At 47.0% G+C, this 14,916-nt stretch overlaps 1 protein-coding gene across 13 annotated transcripts in view; it reads right to left on the bottom strand.

The window, feature by feature from the left end:
• LOC135897935 (testis-specific serine/threonine-protein kinase 3-like) overlaps positions 1-14,916 on the bottom strand; it is a 245,996-nt gene that overhangs the window by 56,352 nt on the left and 174,728 nt on the right. For 2 of the 13 annotated variants that reach the window (XM_065426640.1, XM_070533527.1), the window contains one exon: positions 402-773. The exons of the other annotated variants lie outside the window; for them this stretch is intronic. In XM_065426640.1, the coding sequence (XP_065282712.1) occupies positions 705-773 (69 nt within the window). In that variant the 3' untranslated portion in view covers positions 402-704. Of the gene's footprint in view, positions 1-401; positions 774-14,916 lie in introns of those variants that run through there. 13 annotated transcript variants of the gene reach the window in all.

A 14,916-nucleotide genomic window follows, 5' to 3' on the forward strand; every position in this document is an offset into this window, starting at 1 on the left:
TGTGACATGTGCAACGAAAGAATATTAAGAATCAATTTTTAAGTACGTGCGGGCAGCTAACCGCTAAACGCAGCACCTTGTGACGCTGAGGTTAAGGAAGGATTGCCAACCAACAAAACGCCACGTCACTAATACGGCAGCGACTCCGGCCTGCGAGTAATTGTCGCCGCTGGAATGCGGAAATGGACGACGACTATATGTCGCGAGCACGTCGCAAAGCACGAGCAGGCGTAGCAGACAGCCTAGCAACACGAAGCTCACGTGTGCATCACAGCATACGTCAGAGCTTTTTGCGATTACATGTCCAGCTGTGTACATTCGTTCTTTGGCACATCTCATTGCTCTCCGAAACCAAAACTTGGTTTCCTTCCTGCGCGCCCGTATACACGTAAACACGTTCGTTCCTAAGCGACAGGCGCTTTCCTGCCCAAATTGATAGCAGAAATAGCGCTTGCGCATTTAATGAGCCCAAATCCAGTGCCGAAATCGCTTTCTCTGAAGAAGCAACCGCCATGAAGCTGACGCGATTGCAGGCACAAAACTCTCCGCCGTCTCGTAGTCGCTCCAGCGGCGACTGTCACGCGAGAGCCTTGGATCCAGCGTGGCTGGCCCTGGCTTCGTAGCAGGCCGGTTTTTTGCGGCGGCGCCGCATCCTGCTTGTGGCTGCCCGTGCTCCCGCCGCTCGCCTTGCTGACTGCGCTGTTCTAGTTCTTTTTGCTCGCGGCGCTCGAGCCGCTGGCTTCGTTGTTGGTCTGCGCGTCCTTGCCTGCAGCCTACGCGACAAACGACAACGTTTGTACAAGAGCAGTACCAGGCATCGCGTGACTAGGGGCCTCGCCATGAGAGGTCATTTGCGTGCGACGCCAATGCTGGTTAGACAGACTCAATAGTTATTTCATCTGCAGTGATTAAATATTTTCCCCACATTTTTATGCATGATGTGTTGCCATGAATAAAAATGTCTCGTTATTCGACTTCATAATTACGCGTTCCAATTTAAGCTAGCATTCTGTATGGAGTAAAGGAAAAACCTAGACAAATAAAGCTGAGGAAAAACCCAGCCCACACAGCGCTGCTGCAGTCTGAAAACCAATTAAGTAGGAATAAGAAAAGCGTATAAACAGATGTGCAGGGAAAATGTGCTCTGACATTGCATCATGATGCAGATACAAGATACCGAGCCGATACGTAATTCAGATAAAGATACAAGATACTGACAAACAAATTTTATACGATAGGATACTTGCCTTTTGCATCTGAAGATATATTTATACAAAAGTCGTCAAACGTGTTATTTCCAACAAATCGTGTCAGTGAATAACGTTGCATTCTAATAGCATTTAATGCCTACAAATGTGTCTGCAAAATATTCGTTTGTCACAACACCGCACTTCCCTCCTGCGCACACATCCAGCGACATTTCAATGTTGCGGCACATGTTTTCACACAAAAGCAAGAGAAAATCACCATCGAGAACTCTCAGAAGCAATTGTTAGTAAAGGCACGTGTCAATCGCTGCAGAAGTTGCCCTGAAAAAACCAGGCCACCTTGTTACTTTAACTGTATTTGTGCAAGAAAGTTTCGAAGAAAACGTAAAGCTAATCAGTGAAAGTTTAGTACTTGGACAATTACTTTCGTGGGAACTTATTTGGCAACTTTAATACATACTGTCCAACGAGGTAATGGCAATTCTAAATGGTACCTTTTTAGCAGGATTCTGGCGCAGCAAAGGTGCAGAAACCACAGAAGCATCGTGGACAAGTGCACTGTAGATCGACACTGGTGTATTGAGTACAGGTCTGCTAAAATGCAATGACACTCTTGCGTCCGTTCTAGCTTTACGCCTCAGTAGGATGTGGGGCATCTAAGAGGAGTGAAGAGGAGGAAAACGACGTGCGGCTGACTAGCTGGATCTCGACAGGCAATCAGCCGATCAAGGCCGTTGGGACTAAATCTACCTGACCTTTCAATATCTTGCTATTACTGCCTTCTTTATTCACGTCCGTCCCCCTCGAAATTAACTTCTTTAGCCGTTCAGCCACAGTGGCCACTGCTACACTAGAATACCCTGCTTATAATAATGATTGTCGAGTGCATATGTACTGCCTTGTTGGCCCAAGCTTATCTATGTCCGCGCCTACTTGAACTGTGTTCTCTTGAATATGTATCCTGCGCCTTTCCTGCAACATCCGCAAATGTGAGGCTAGCAGTATGTTCAATTAAGTAAATAAATAAATAATAGGTGCCGGACCTGGCGCTCATTTAGTGCATGCACGATCAGGTGAGAGAAGACTTATGGCATGACATGGCAATTCCGTTTTTGTTACTATTTTGGAATGCTTGAATTGCATGAATTGCGGCTTGCTTGAATTGAAAGTTTAACAATGTCTTCGAAGATCTAGGGGAGTATTGCCAACACACGTGATTTTTTTCGAAGACCAAGGAAATTTCTAGATACTGTATGACGGGTCTCTGAGGAAATTCCTTGGTTAACTTTAATCCTCCTCCGTTAGGTTAAATTGCTCACTTACCGAGGTAGCAGCGGAATCAAATTCGTAGAATCAAGTACACGTAGACCGGCACGTGTACCTGTATGACACGTGGTCCTACCATTCCAGAGCATGTGCAGATCAGTTTTGTTTCTTCTTTTATTCCGCCTCAGTGCTTCCTTCAGGAAATAGTCGGCGTTCGTGTTGTCCACTTCTCTTCTCCTGTGTCCGTGTCTGCACGCCTTACCCCTTCTTTGCATTATGAATCCTTATCAACTAGCTCAGATTTCTGTAGTTCTAAGTATCATTGCTAGTACTCTGAGCCATTTTCCTTGTGCTCCTACTCATCTGCACAATTCTGCTTCTTTACTCCCCAATTGTGGTATGTACCTTCGGCGCTAGAAATATACCGTGGTTTACTCGTGATCGTGTCATCCCATTGGTAGTTCAAATGATTTGCGGCTTCCTTCAACCATCAACTGAACAGGCCAAGAGTATTGGTTCTATTTTATCCGCTGAATCGCGGCACCAAGCTAGGTTTTGCCAGGAGTGTGTAAAGGTTCGTTGCTTGGCCCTGGGAGACGGTCGACATTGGAACCGCCTTTACGCCGACTAGAACAGGTTAGTCGACCAGCACGCGGGGTTCTTGTGGAGGATGGAACTTCCAGAGCTTCAACAAAGAGGAAACCCGTTTGTATTATTTCACTGTCAAATAACGTACTGGTTCTCGGTGACACCATCCTAAGTTATACCCATTGCAAAACCCTTGCGTTACGTCCTAAACACTGTTTTAAGCGTAACATAAAAGCCATTGACGTTTGAAGCCTACCGTGCTGCGTGAACAGGTTTGTCCCGGGTGAATAACGCTCGTGCTGTATTTCATAGTCCATTGCAAGCATAAACAGTCTAATAATCATATTAAGACGTTCGACCCTGTCCGACCATTGGTTAATTATTTTGTTGAGCACAAACTTACACCAGTAATATCAGACAACGAAGGTTATTTCGTAATTATATACCAGATGACATGTTTCCAGTAAAACCGATATTCGCTATAGAAAAGAATTTTTACCCAGTAAAACTGAGGCCTTCGGCAGTTAAGCAACGTGCGGTTGATCTCCAGTGAAGATATAATCTAGATAGGATTGTCTGTAATGTCAAGAAAGCAAAATCGCTCACCTTAGAACTGTTTTACCGGCGAAAAAGGGATGGCAGGTCTGTGTGACTAGTTAGCTACAGAACCGCTTAGCTTCACTAGTTCTTTCACACCCCTTTAACTTGCGTAATTCTCAGGCATTACTTCAGTTTTTGACATAGAAAAATTCTGCTGATTGTACAGCATTTAGTATAAATTTCGAAGACTTGTATTACTCCTTGCCATATGACGGGTTGTTAAACTCCGCAAATGAGTGCATTAAAGAACCAGTGCAAGAGTCGGTTTTTATAGATAGATGCAGTGCTTCCACGGGTGCTTTTCTAGAAATTCTTTCAATGTACTTAAAGTCCACGCTGGCTGGGTGGAGAGATGGCTTGTTTCTTCTGAAATCAGGAACTTGTATAGCTTCAAAGGTTACCCCTATTCATGGTGATATTTACTTCAACAAGATTGACAGCTGCTTAGAGAAAGCATTGGGCGATTGTGTTACTACAGTACTTCGTTACGTTGATGATTACCTGATTTTCTGCAATAGGGACGAATTTATTTCCGCTGCTACCTCAGTAAGAGAGCAATTCAAACTAAATGAAGCAGGATTAAAGTTTACCAAGGAATTTCCTGAGAGACACGCAGTAAAGTTTCTAAACATTTCCTTGGTCTTCGAACAAAATACCGTGTGTTCGCAGTACTCCCCTAGACCTTCAAAGCCATTGGTAAACTTTCAATCCAAGCATTCCGAAGCAGTATAAAACAGAATTGCCATGTCATGCCTTAAGTCTTCTCTCACCAGAACATGCATGCACAAGATGAGCACCAGTTTCTTTTTTTCTTTCATAGGTCCGGTGCCTATTAGAAGCAGTGGCCACTGTGGCTGAACGCTGAACGAAGGCAGTATTAGCAAGAAAAGAGTAGTGGCTATTCCCTACATACATTCAGTATCGCACGGTCTTAAAAATTTTTCTAGTAGATATGGCGTTAATGCTGTTTTAACTGCTCCCAATTAGCTAAGTAAGATATGCGCTGCTGTGCAGAGAAAAAAGAAGTAGGTGAAAGACAAAAAAAAAGAACAGGTATTTGTCCAGTGAGACACATCAAGAACAACAAGTTTGCTGATTGCCTATGTGTTGGGTATATAAAGTTCCCTTTAGTTCTGGCTATTTCTACGTGGGGCTAATGGGGTGGTGTATCAATCAGGGACTAATGGAACATAGGTCGTTACGCGGTCGATCGCCTTCTAAACTGTGCTTACATTGCCAAGACTGCCAAGGTTGCAACTGCACGTCGGAGTTAGATGAATGCGCGATATTGTACAGGCATAGGAATGAAGATACGCGTCTTATGGTCAAGACATGGCATATCAATAATGGTGGAAGTGCGAGCGTGAGTCAGCCTTCAGTTATCTTACGTGAGGAAGTGATCAAATGCCTTAACAGTTAGCTCTCACGTAGACCGGCACGTGTACCCGATTGACACGTGGTGCTACCATTCCAGAGCATGCGCACATGAGTTTTGTCTTCTTTCCTTTTTCCACCTCAGTGCTTCCTTCGGATGATAGTCAACGTTCGTGTTGTCCACTTCTCCTGTGTTCGTGTCTGCAAGCCTTACCTATTCTTTGCATCATGAATTTATTCTAGGCTGGTACTCTCTCTCTCTTACGCGTCTGCTTTCATCTCGCACCAACAGTGCCTCGTTCATTTCCCAGATATCGATAATTTTGACGACTTGTACCCATTGCACCTTGGAGTCAGAACTGGTGATGGTTGTGTGGTTCCGCCTGGCTACGAGTAACATCTTGCAGTCCACTCTGACTTCACCAACGGGGCCGTTTTAGTTGTGCCTTCAGCACATTGCCTATCCAAAGGGCCTGCACTAGAACATGGCCTTGTTCGCTTCACCAAGGGCATGGCCACATTGTCTGTACTTAACACAACCAGTGAGCCCATATTGCTTCCAAAAGGCGCTGTTCTCACATGCATCGTAGACCTTGATCCTCTCCGTGCTTGAAGTTGGACAACCACCTACAGCTTTAGATGTGGTTCCTGCTTCTGTTCTTGCTAGCTCCATCAGCACCGATTTGACACCACAGCAGTTAATGGCATTATTGTTCAAGCATACAGCCTCCTTCGACGTGCATTCTCTGCTTCCAGGACAGACTTCTATGACGGCTCCTCACATACACACAGAGAGAACTTCTGTCCTGAGTTGACGACCACATCGAGTCTTTTCCGGCAAACGTTTACTACCGCTGCCCTCTGCTTCCCCAGACCTCAACGAGCCAAAGACTTGCGTAGCTTTCGTGGTCTGCTTCTTATTTCTGGCGCTTCATGCGGAACTTTTCCACCATAGCGGCGCCGCTTCATTCACTCCTCTCTTCTGCAGCTCCCTATGTATGGTCGGACGAATGCCAAACTGACTTTTACACCCTCAAGCGTGCACTCGTGTCTGAACCTGTTCTTCGTCATTGCGACTGCACCGCGCCCACTCTTCTACATACTGACAGTAGTGGCCGCGGTATTGGCGCTGTTCTACTGCAACGTCAGGAAAATTCAGAAAACCGTGTTGTCGCATATGCAAGTCGCACACTGACAAATGTAGAAAAAAATATACGATTACCGAACAAGAATGTCTGGCCGTTGTTTGGTCAAACCAAAAATCTTAGTCTTATCTCCATGACCACCACATTACGGTTCTCACTCATCACCACGCCTTGTACTGGTCGGCGACGCTTAAGCATTTATCGAGAGGTCTTGGCCGTTGGGTACTTCGTTCCGAAAAATACAACTCCCACGTCACCACAAGTCTGGAAAAAAATACCAGGACGCTGAAGGTCTCTCTCTCTGTCCCCTATCATCTTCTTCAAATGCTTCTTGTTTACCACATTCCATAAGCAAATATCAGGACGCGTTTTATGCGATTCCTTCGCCTGCATTTTTTGACCGACTCACATCTAACCATGACCATTCATTTGCATTTTGCCAACGTAGTGAATTCTACTGTCACGCCTTTATGGAATGTCTCCGCGGATACTCCCGTCCACCTAACTCGGCTCCGCTGGCAGTGGAACTCCAAGATCGAACATTCGGTCCCATACCGATACGCGTTTCATGCCCAAGGACACCGTTGGGTTGCTGTCGTTTCCCCAACCTTGCGGGTCAAGATACTGGAGGCCTTTGACGACAATGCCACAGCCGGTCACTTTGGTCCCCATGAAATTTATTAACGCATCAACCGTCCCCTCTCATGATGTAGAGTTGCAACCAGCCTAGCGAAGTGTGTGGCTTCCTGCTCCCGCTTCCAGCACCGCAAATGGCTGACCTCTCCTCCGACTGGACAGTTCCACCTGTACCTTGTCCTGAGGTTCCTTTCGCAGTCGTTGGTATAGGCCTCTATGAACCACTACACATATCAGTCGGCGGTAACCGATGGATAGTCACAGCTGTCGACCACTTGACACGGTATGCTAAAACAACTATCTTCAGTATACGCAGCGGAAGTTGTGGACTTTTTCTTGGAAGCCATCTTGTTACGTCATGGAGCACCACATGTCCATTTAGGTGACCGTGGCAATACCTTTTCGTCGACGCTTCTCGGCCATGTGCTCCGTCCGTCCAACACCATCCATAAGACGACCACCAACTACCAACCTCAAACTAATGGCCTCACAGGGCACTTTCATCGGACGCTGTCCGACACGTTATCAATGTACTGCAACCCAGACCACACCAATTGGGATTCCAGTTTTCCATCCGTCACTTTCGCGTGCAAACCGCCGCGCAACGCGCTAAGGGGTACTTACCATTTTTTCTCGTCTACGGCCGTCAACCGGTCACTCTCCTCGACGTCTCTTTGGTGTTCCAGCGCGCTCGTCCACAGTGTGTGAGCAGTTCGTTTCGCGAATAGTCCAGTGTCGCCACCGCGCCCGCCTTCACACTGACGCCCGTCAACCAGACAAAAAAAGTCGCTGTGATGCATCTTGCTATGTCGTTTTCTTCCACCCTGGAGACGAAGTGTTGTTATGGGCCGCAGTTCGCGCTTCTGGATTGTGCAAAAAGATTCAGTCTCGTTTGATAGACCCTACATTGGTCAGAGACGAACTTCACCTGTTAAATATCGCGTCACTGCCGCTGTCACGCCTCTCTTGACGGCCGCTGCCGTTCCACAGAGATTGAACATGTATCGCGCCTAAAGCCTTTCATACGCTGTTTACCACCATAGCCAGCGGCCAGGTTGGCCACTTCGGCGCGAGTGTGAAGTATTCTAAGCAATACATTTCCTTTTTATCTTCTTCATCTGTATGTATTCATCAACATGTGCTTGTGACCTGTTGAATAAACCGTTGGGGTTTAACAGCTGTCCTGCAATAGTAACAATAAGAAGTTATCTTTACATTGATTAGCGGAATGCGAGCTGAAGTTGCACATATAAAAAACATTTTACACCTGCCTTTCAAAAAAACATAACAAAAAAGAAGCCTTCAAGTTGCAGCCACTTCCCCGTTCCCACGACACGTACATTAGCAGCGAATATTTATTCAAACTCTGAACATCACCAACGCTTACAATTTGAAAACGTACAGTACTGTCTCCATTTGGCATCAAACAGTTAATGAAAAGTCTTCTTAACAAAAGTTTTGTTATAAGTGATTAATCTGGCAAGGGAGAGGTTGTATTTAGTAACAATTGATAGGAATCTTTAAAAAAACTGAACTGTCTCTCTGAAGTATTGCTACAAAGCGTGAAGTGTTCATTCAGAACGCTCGGCGCGAAAGAACTGGGTGGCACGCGGCCGCCACATCGAAAAACAAAGTCATCCTCTTCATTCTGTGCCAACACTCCTCCCCTTCTGCTTCGTACATACGTAACCACCGTTACACTGCTCCTCGCGCAGAAGAAGCCAGGTGGGCGAATCAGGTGGCCTAGCGCTGGGTGCATAGCATGAGCCTGGCGACGTGCGTTATTGAGTCAGGGCAGAACGTCGGCATCGGTGGTGAGGCGCCCTATGGCATGGTTCACCTCACTGAGGTGGTACAGTGTCACCAAAGGGCCAACATAGTGTGCCAAAAACTTTATGCACAGACCGCGCTTTCCTACTGGGCTCCACCACCAGACCAAGTCGCCAACGGCATACTGTCCAGCCTATAGAATTGACGTCAGTAGTCGACAAACGGAGGATGGTGTCTAGAGTACAACGAGGCGGACTTGCAGACAGAAGAAAGAATGGGATGTAGCGAGTTGGTCTCGTGCTTCGGAATGTTCAAAGTGTACGTCGTAAACTGTAGAATCTCATCCCAGTTCTAACGATGTGCCGCGACATACACAGAAATCATGTTGGTAAGCATTTGGTTGGCACGCTTTGTGAGGCCGTTGCTTTGGGGAAGGTATGGCGTCGAATGACGGAAGGTGGGAAGCACAGAAGCGTAGTAGTTCTTCCACAACATCTGCGGTGAACTGACGGTCACGGTCCCTGATTATGACTCGAGGTAGCCCATGCCGGAGGATGATGGAGTGAAGCAAGAAAAGAAACCGCTGCAGCAGTGGTGGAGGGTATGGCTGCCGTCTCGCAGTACCGGGTATGGTAGTCGACGCACACGACTATCCCGCGGTTACCCGCGGAGGATCACAGAAAAGGGCCCAGAAGATGGATGCCAACCTGCTCAAAAGGAGAGCTTGGAGGTAGCACAAGCTCAACTTGACCGGTGGGAGCTTTGTTCGGACGTTTATGACGCTGACACGTCATGCAGCTGGCAACGTATCGATTTGTAGTCTGGTGCACTTTTTGCCAGTAAAAGTCTTCTTTAGCCCGGTACAGAGTCCGCACTGATCCGATGTGACATGAGGTGGGGTCATCGTGCGTTATACGTAGCACAGATGAACTAATATTGCCAGAAACTTCTAACAGTAGGGATGCACCAGTTACAGTGTATTTCCTCTTCTATAGTAAGCCATCGCAAACAAAAAATGGCGTGCTAGTTTAGTAGTTCGCATCGCGGTGAAGCATGGCCGCAAACGAATCCTTCATCTGCTCAACCTTCAATGCACCGCTGTCGGGAAACACAGGTGTCAGTGAAGCGAGGTAGTGGTCAAAGTTGCCAAGGTCGCAGTCTGTGGAACCAATTGATATCCTCTAAAGGTAGCCAGCGTCAGCATGGCGCCAGCCGGTCTTGTATGACACAGTGAAATCATACTTTGGAACTCTAAGGGCCCAGCGCACATGTCAACCAGATGGATCACGCATATTCACAAGCCAACAGAGTGAACGGCTCTTTGTGACAACTGTGAATTGTCGGCCGTAAAAGTACGAACTAAACCTCTCAACTACAAAAATTGCGGCAACACATTCCTGTCCGGTCATGGTGTAATTACGTTCTAGCTTGCTTAGCGAGCGTCTGGCTTAAAAAATTACGCGGTCTCTGCCATCAAAGCGTTAGCCCAGTACAGCACCAATGCCCACAGCACTAGCATCTCTATGAATTTCGGTTGGTGTGGAAAAGCCAAATTGTCAGAGAATAGGTTGTGACGTCAAAAGAAATTTAAGTTGTCAAAAGAAACTTAACCTGTCAAAAAGATGTGTTACTCTCGGAAGTCGAAACGAAGGGTACATGCTTGCGTGGAAGACATGTAAATAGATGAGCAACGTCAGCAAACTGATCAATAAAGCGGAGAAAGTACGATCACAGTCCGAAGAATGTGCGCACCTCCTTCATAGATCGTGGTGCTTGAAACGCTTCGACGGCTTCAGTCTTCTGTAGATCAGGTCGGATGCCACGCTTATCCACAAGATGACCTAATATCAATATTTCCCGCTCACCGAAATGACAGTTCTTTGAGTTCAGAATGAGTCCAGCGTTCTCGATACAGCTGAAGACAATATAGAGACGCTTATTGTCTTCACTTTATGTGCGACCAAAAATTACATCATCTTCGAGGTAGCACATGCAAATCTACCCATTTAGGCTACGCAGAATTGTATCCATAAAGCGCGCAAAGATTACGCGGGCGTTGCACAGCCCGAACGGCATTACACTGAACACATAGAGTCCATCTGGTGTCACGAATGCCGCTTTTTCCTTGTCCTCCAGGTCAATCGGTATCTGACAGTATTTTCAGCGCGAGTCGATAGAATTATGAGGCTGCATGGAGGCAGTCGAAGTGGACAGATGTCTTTATATTCACAGAATGTAGGCGTTGATAACCCACGTAAAATCTCCATGCTCCGTCTTTAATTTTAACGAGTATCACTGAAGCCGCCCTAAGGCTGCATGACCCCTGAACTATTCTCTTTTGAATCATTTTGCTAACTTGATCATTGATTATCTTGCGTTCGGCTGGGGAGACTCGGTAAGGCTTTTGTCTTAGCAGAGGCTCCGTACCTGTGTTGATCCTTTTATGTGTGCAAGACGCAGGGCTTCAAGGCGCTTTGGCATTCTGGGAAATGTCGGACACAGGCAGGTGTTTTGACAGATGATCGGCCATTGCACAGCGGTCACTGGTGCTGAGTGGCTTGTTGACCATGCGAAACACACGAGTCCGTAGATCCAAGGTTTCCCGCCTCGCCTAGTGAATCTGCATCCGTCAGTGTAGCCAGTGTCAAAACGTGTCTTTTCGGAAGGCGGCGGTGTTTCAATCTGCTCGGATGTATCCGAGGCTGCGTGGAGTAATACGTAGTCCACAAGCCAGTACGCCCATGCTCCACTGCCAGTGCGGGATCACAATGCACCTTTTAGCAGAAGCCGAACGAATCGGCCCCACAGTAGCATGAAAGAGCGTGTGTAGTGCTGGCGTAAGCCACTGGAATGTAGACAACTGACAAAGACTATGGTATCTCCACAGACAGAGAGGGTACTTTGGTGGCAGTGGCTACTGTTCTCCAGATATCCGGACGGAATGTTGCCGCGCGCTGACAACTCTCCGGCTCGACAGTTACCTGTAGCCCCGCACTGCTTCAAAAAGTAAATGCCTAAAATTATGTCATGCGCGCACCGGGACGTAATTACGAATTCGGTAGCAAAAGGTCGACAGCCCAAGGATGCGTCGACAGTACATACACCAACAGGAGGCAATGATTCACCACGCAGTACAAAGAACATTCCTATTTCATTCCACCAATACCTCACCTGGTGGCGTATCGCTCTCTTAAACAAAAGACTCATTGGGAAATACTTGCACCCATGTGCACCAATGACATTGTAGGCGCCCCATCGACAATTATGTGCACCTTGTTTCTAAACACAACAAAGGGAGGAGGTATATCTGTTAACAGCGAATTTTCAGCGACCTCACCCCCATCGGCCACGCAGGTTAGTTTCCCGGCGGTGGCAGTGGTGAGCGCCGCCGTGGCAATGGCGAACGGCGTGCCCGAGGCGCCGGTGGTGGTGTCAAACTCCATTCAAAAGTCTGTGAGGGATTCCTCAAGCTTCGTTGCCAGGAGCCACTGCGCGATGTCGTTTTGGGTCGGCAACCGAGCACCGGGGAATACATCACAGTACCGAGGGCTCACAGCGGGCTGTTTGTACCGAGGTGACTGGCGGCGCCCGCAGAATGGCGCGATGTTGCCTGGTGCACCACAGGAATAACACACAGGAGGATAAGGAGGTCGATGCACGCGCGGCTCTTCCAAGTCGACACGTATGTCGGAATACGGAGAATAACCGGCACCAATCTCCGCATCATAACCACTTGCGGGTCACCGATATTACCGAGTGTCAGGAAAGCGGGGTTTCTAGTCGGACCACGTCGAGAAAGTGCCATTGCACGTGGAGTTTCCACATAGTTGTAGTCGTTCGCGGCGTTCAGCAACTGTCAGTTAGGCGTGGGCGGTGAGAATTCAGCGTCCTGCACTGCGCAGCTACTCGCGAAACGTGGTGGGGATGAGGGAACTTCACCTCGGAGTGGCTCTTCATTAACGATTTGGCGTACCGTTGAGGCCAAGTCCGACGAAGAGCTCACGTCAACTATTGTCACCCTAATTACGTTGGCCAACCGTCCAAACTTGGTAGTTATTTGGCGCATCTTCAAGGTTTCAAAGATGCCGCAATGTCATATAAGGTCGGAAATGTAGTTTGTGTGATCCTTGCCAATGAGGAAATCATAGGCGGCTTCTGCGATCCCTTGAGTATATGGCCAACTTTGTCTTCTGACATACATGGGTTCACCTGCTTACACAACCTAAGGATCTCTTCAATATATGTGGCGCAAATCCCACCAGCAATTTAAACCCTTTGGGCGAGAGTCAGCTCGGTACCTTTTTTCTTGGCAGTGTTGTTACCGAAAGAGCGTGTGGTTTCTTCAACGAAAGTGTTTCAGGTTGTCAGGGCGTCCACACGATTCTCATACCAGACGAGCGCAGTGTCAGTTAGCAAGAACACTACATTTGCAAGTTACGACTTCCAGTCCAATTTGTTACTCTAGCTCACCCTTTCATAATCCGCCTGCCATTCATCGACTATTTCCCCAGCTTTACCTCCGTAGGAGCGTGGCTCCCTATGTGGCTGCTAAGAGACAGATCGCCGAAGCACCTGCCTTAGTGCACATGCCGGGTAGTGATGGCGGACGGCCGGCAAGGCGAGACTGCGGCGAAGACTTGCAGTACCGTGGTCGGACACAGTACCCAGCACCTCCACTAGAAATGTTACGAGGCGTGAGGCGTTTATTAAGAAAGCTCGGCACGAAAGCCCTGGATGGGACGAGGCCACCAGACCGAAAAACAGTCCTTCACTTCCACGGCTCCTTTCGTTCTGCTTCGCACGTGCAAACGCGTCGTTAGAGTATGTACTATCGCGCTCAGTATAAGCTACAGCGCGAAAGAGCATGGCAAAGCAGTTGTGCGTTGTAGCTCATGCTGAGCGCAATAGTACCTATTGATTGTGTAAGTTATTTGTGCTAGCTAAACTTTCGAGGCTACTAATTGTTGTATTGTTTCTGTAAAATGTAAAAAAAAGCACAAGAAAAATTCATTTCTAAAGGGTCACACGCTGCTACTATTAAAAGACCAAGAAAGATATTCTGCAGATTTAACAATAACAATAGTTTTTTTCAACCCCAGCTTGTAAAAACTCCGGTGATGAAATGTTATTTTTTTGCATTCAATCGAGTGAATATTGGGTAGACGCAGGGTTGAAACTATCGAGGGGCCTCCTTTGTTCAGTCAACGGCATTCAGTCACTGCTGTATTTTATCACATGATTTCTGCCTATGACATACTTTTATGGCGTGGTTAAGCGTGTTCCGGACCCCCTCTGCTTCGTTCCTGAAATGAGTCCTAAATTCCAGCGTGCTTTGCATAAGCGCATTTTGATTCGTTGAAAAGACGTATAAGGCGCGAGGTAATACCCACTACAAGAATGCGAAAGTCAGCGATGGCAAGGCACGAGATTCGTTTAAACCAATGGCAAGAGACAGGCACGTACCTAGGATATTTTTTCGGGGGGAAGGGGCCCAGTCCAAGGTAACTTTTCTTTGCAAATGATTGAGGGGAGGTACCTTTACTAGTACAGGTGTGAATAATGCCAACTATTTGCCATTAACGCGAGTAAACACGCAAAAGACAAATGAAATCAGGTGTATCTCCCAGATACGCCTCCGAGATACCCCAATCCTTTACTTGGCAAACCAGGAACCACTTCAAATGGACTCGCGCATGAAAGAAGCGCAGGAAAAACAATGTGAAGAACAAGTAAACAAACGAAAGTGTAAAATAAAAATTTCTAGCAGTGTTTTTTGAATTAGACATCGAAGAAATATAGAGAAATATATATTTGCGGAGCAATCACAGTTCTTTTGGATCCCTCGTTTAATGCTCTACCAAGTTAGGTGCCAAACCGGCTAGTGTTGTTATTTGGGAAGTTGCATAACAATACATAGTCACCAGTTCCGTACAACCACGTAGTGCACCGAGGGCTGTGGTTCCAGACGTACTGCGCCCACCACGGAAGGTTAGAAATCACCCACATTAGCACAGCAGAGATGTGGCTACGCCAGGCGACTCGACTGACAAATGCAGAAGCATCATTAAAAACACACGAAATCATTATACACTTCCGGCTGCGTTTTCTCTAATTCTTTTAAATAGAAAGATGTTGAGTCATAATATACTTTCATAAACAATGGCTAAATTTGTTAATTTTCGCTTTTCCTTCCTCCTTGGCTGCCGTCTGGGCTCTCTCTCTCTCGGCAGATTGCTCAATTTCTCAACTCCTTGCGACTCTTGTTTCCAGTTGCCAATTTTGCACTAAAAGTGCTGTAGAATTAGGAAGAAACCAGACGAGGTAACGGG

This window comes from Dermacentor albipictus, chromosome 2, assembly GCF_038994185.2.
Source record: "Dermacentor albipictus isolate Rhodes 1998 colony chromosome 2, USDA_Dalb.pri_finalv2, whole genome shotgun sequence".
NCBI lineage: Eukaryota > Metazoa > Arthropoda > Arachnida > Ixodida > Ixodidae > Dermacentor > Dermacentor albipictus.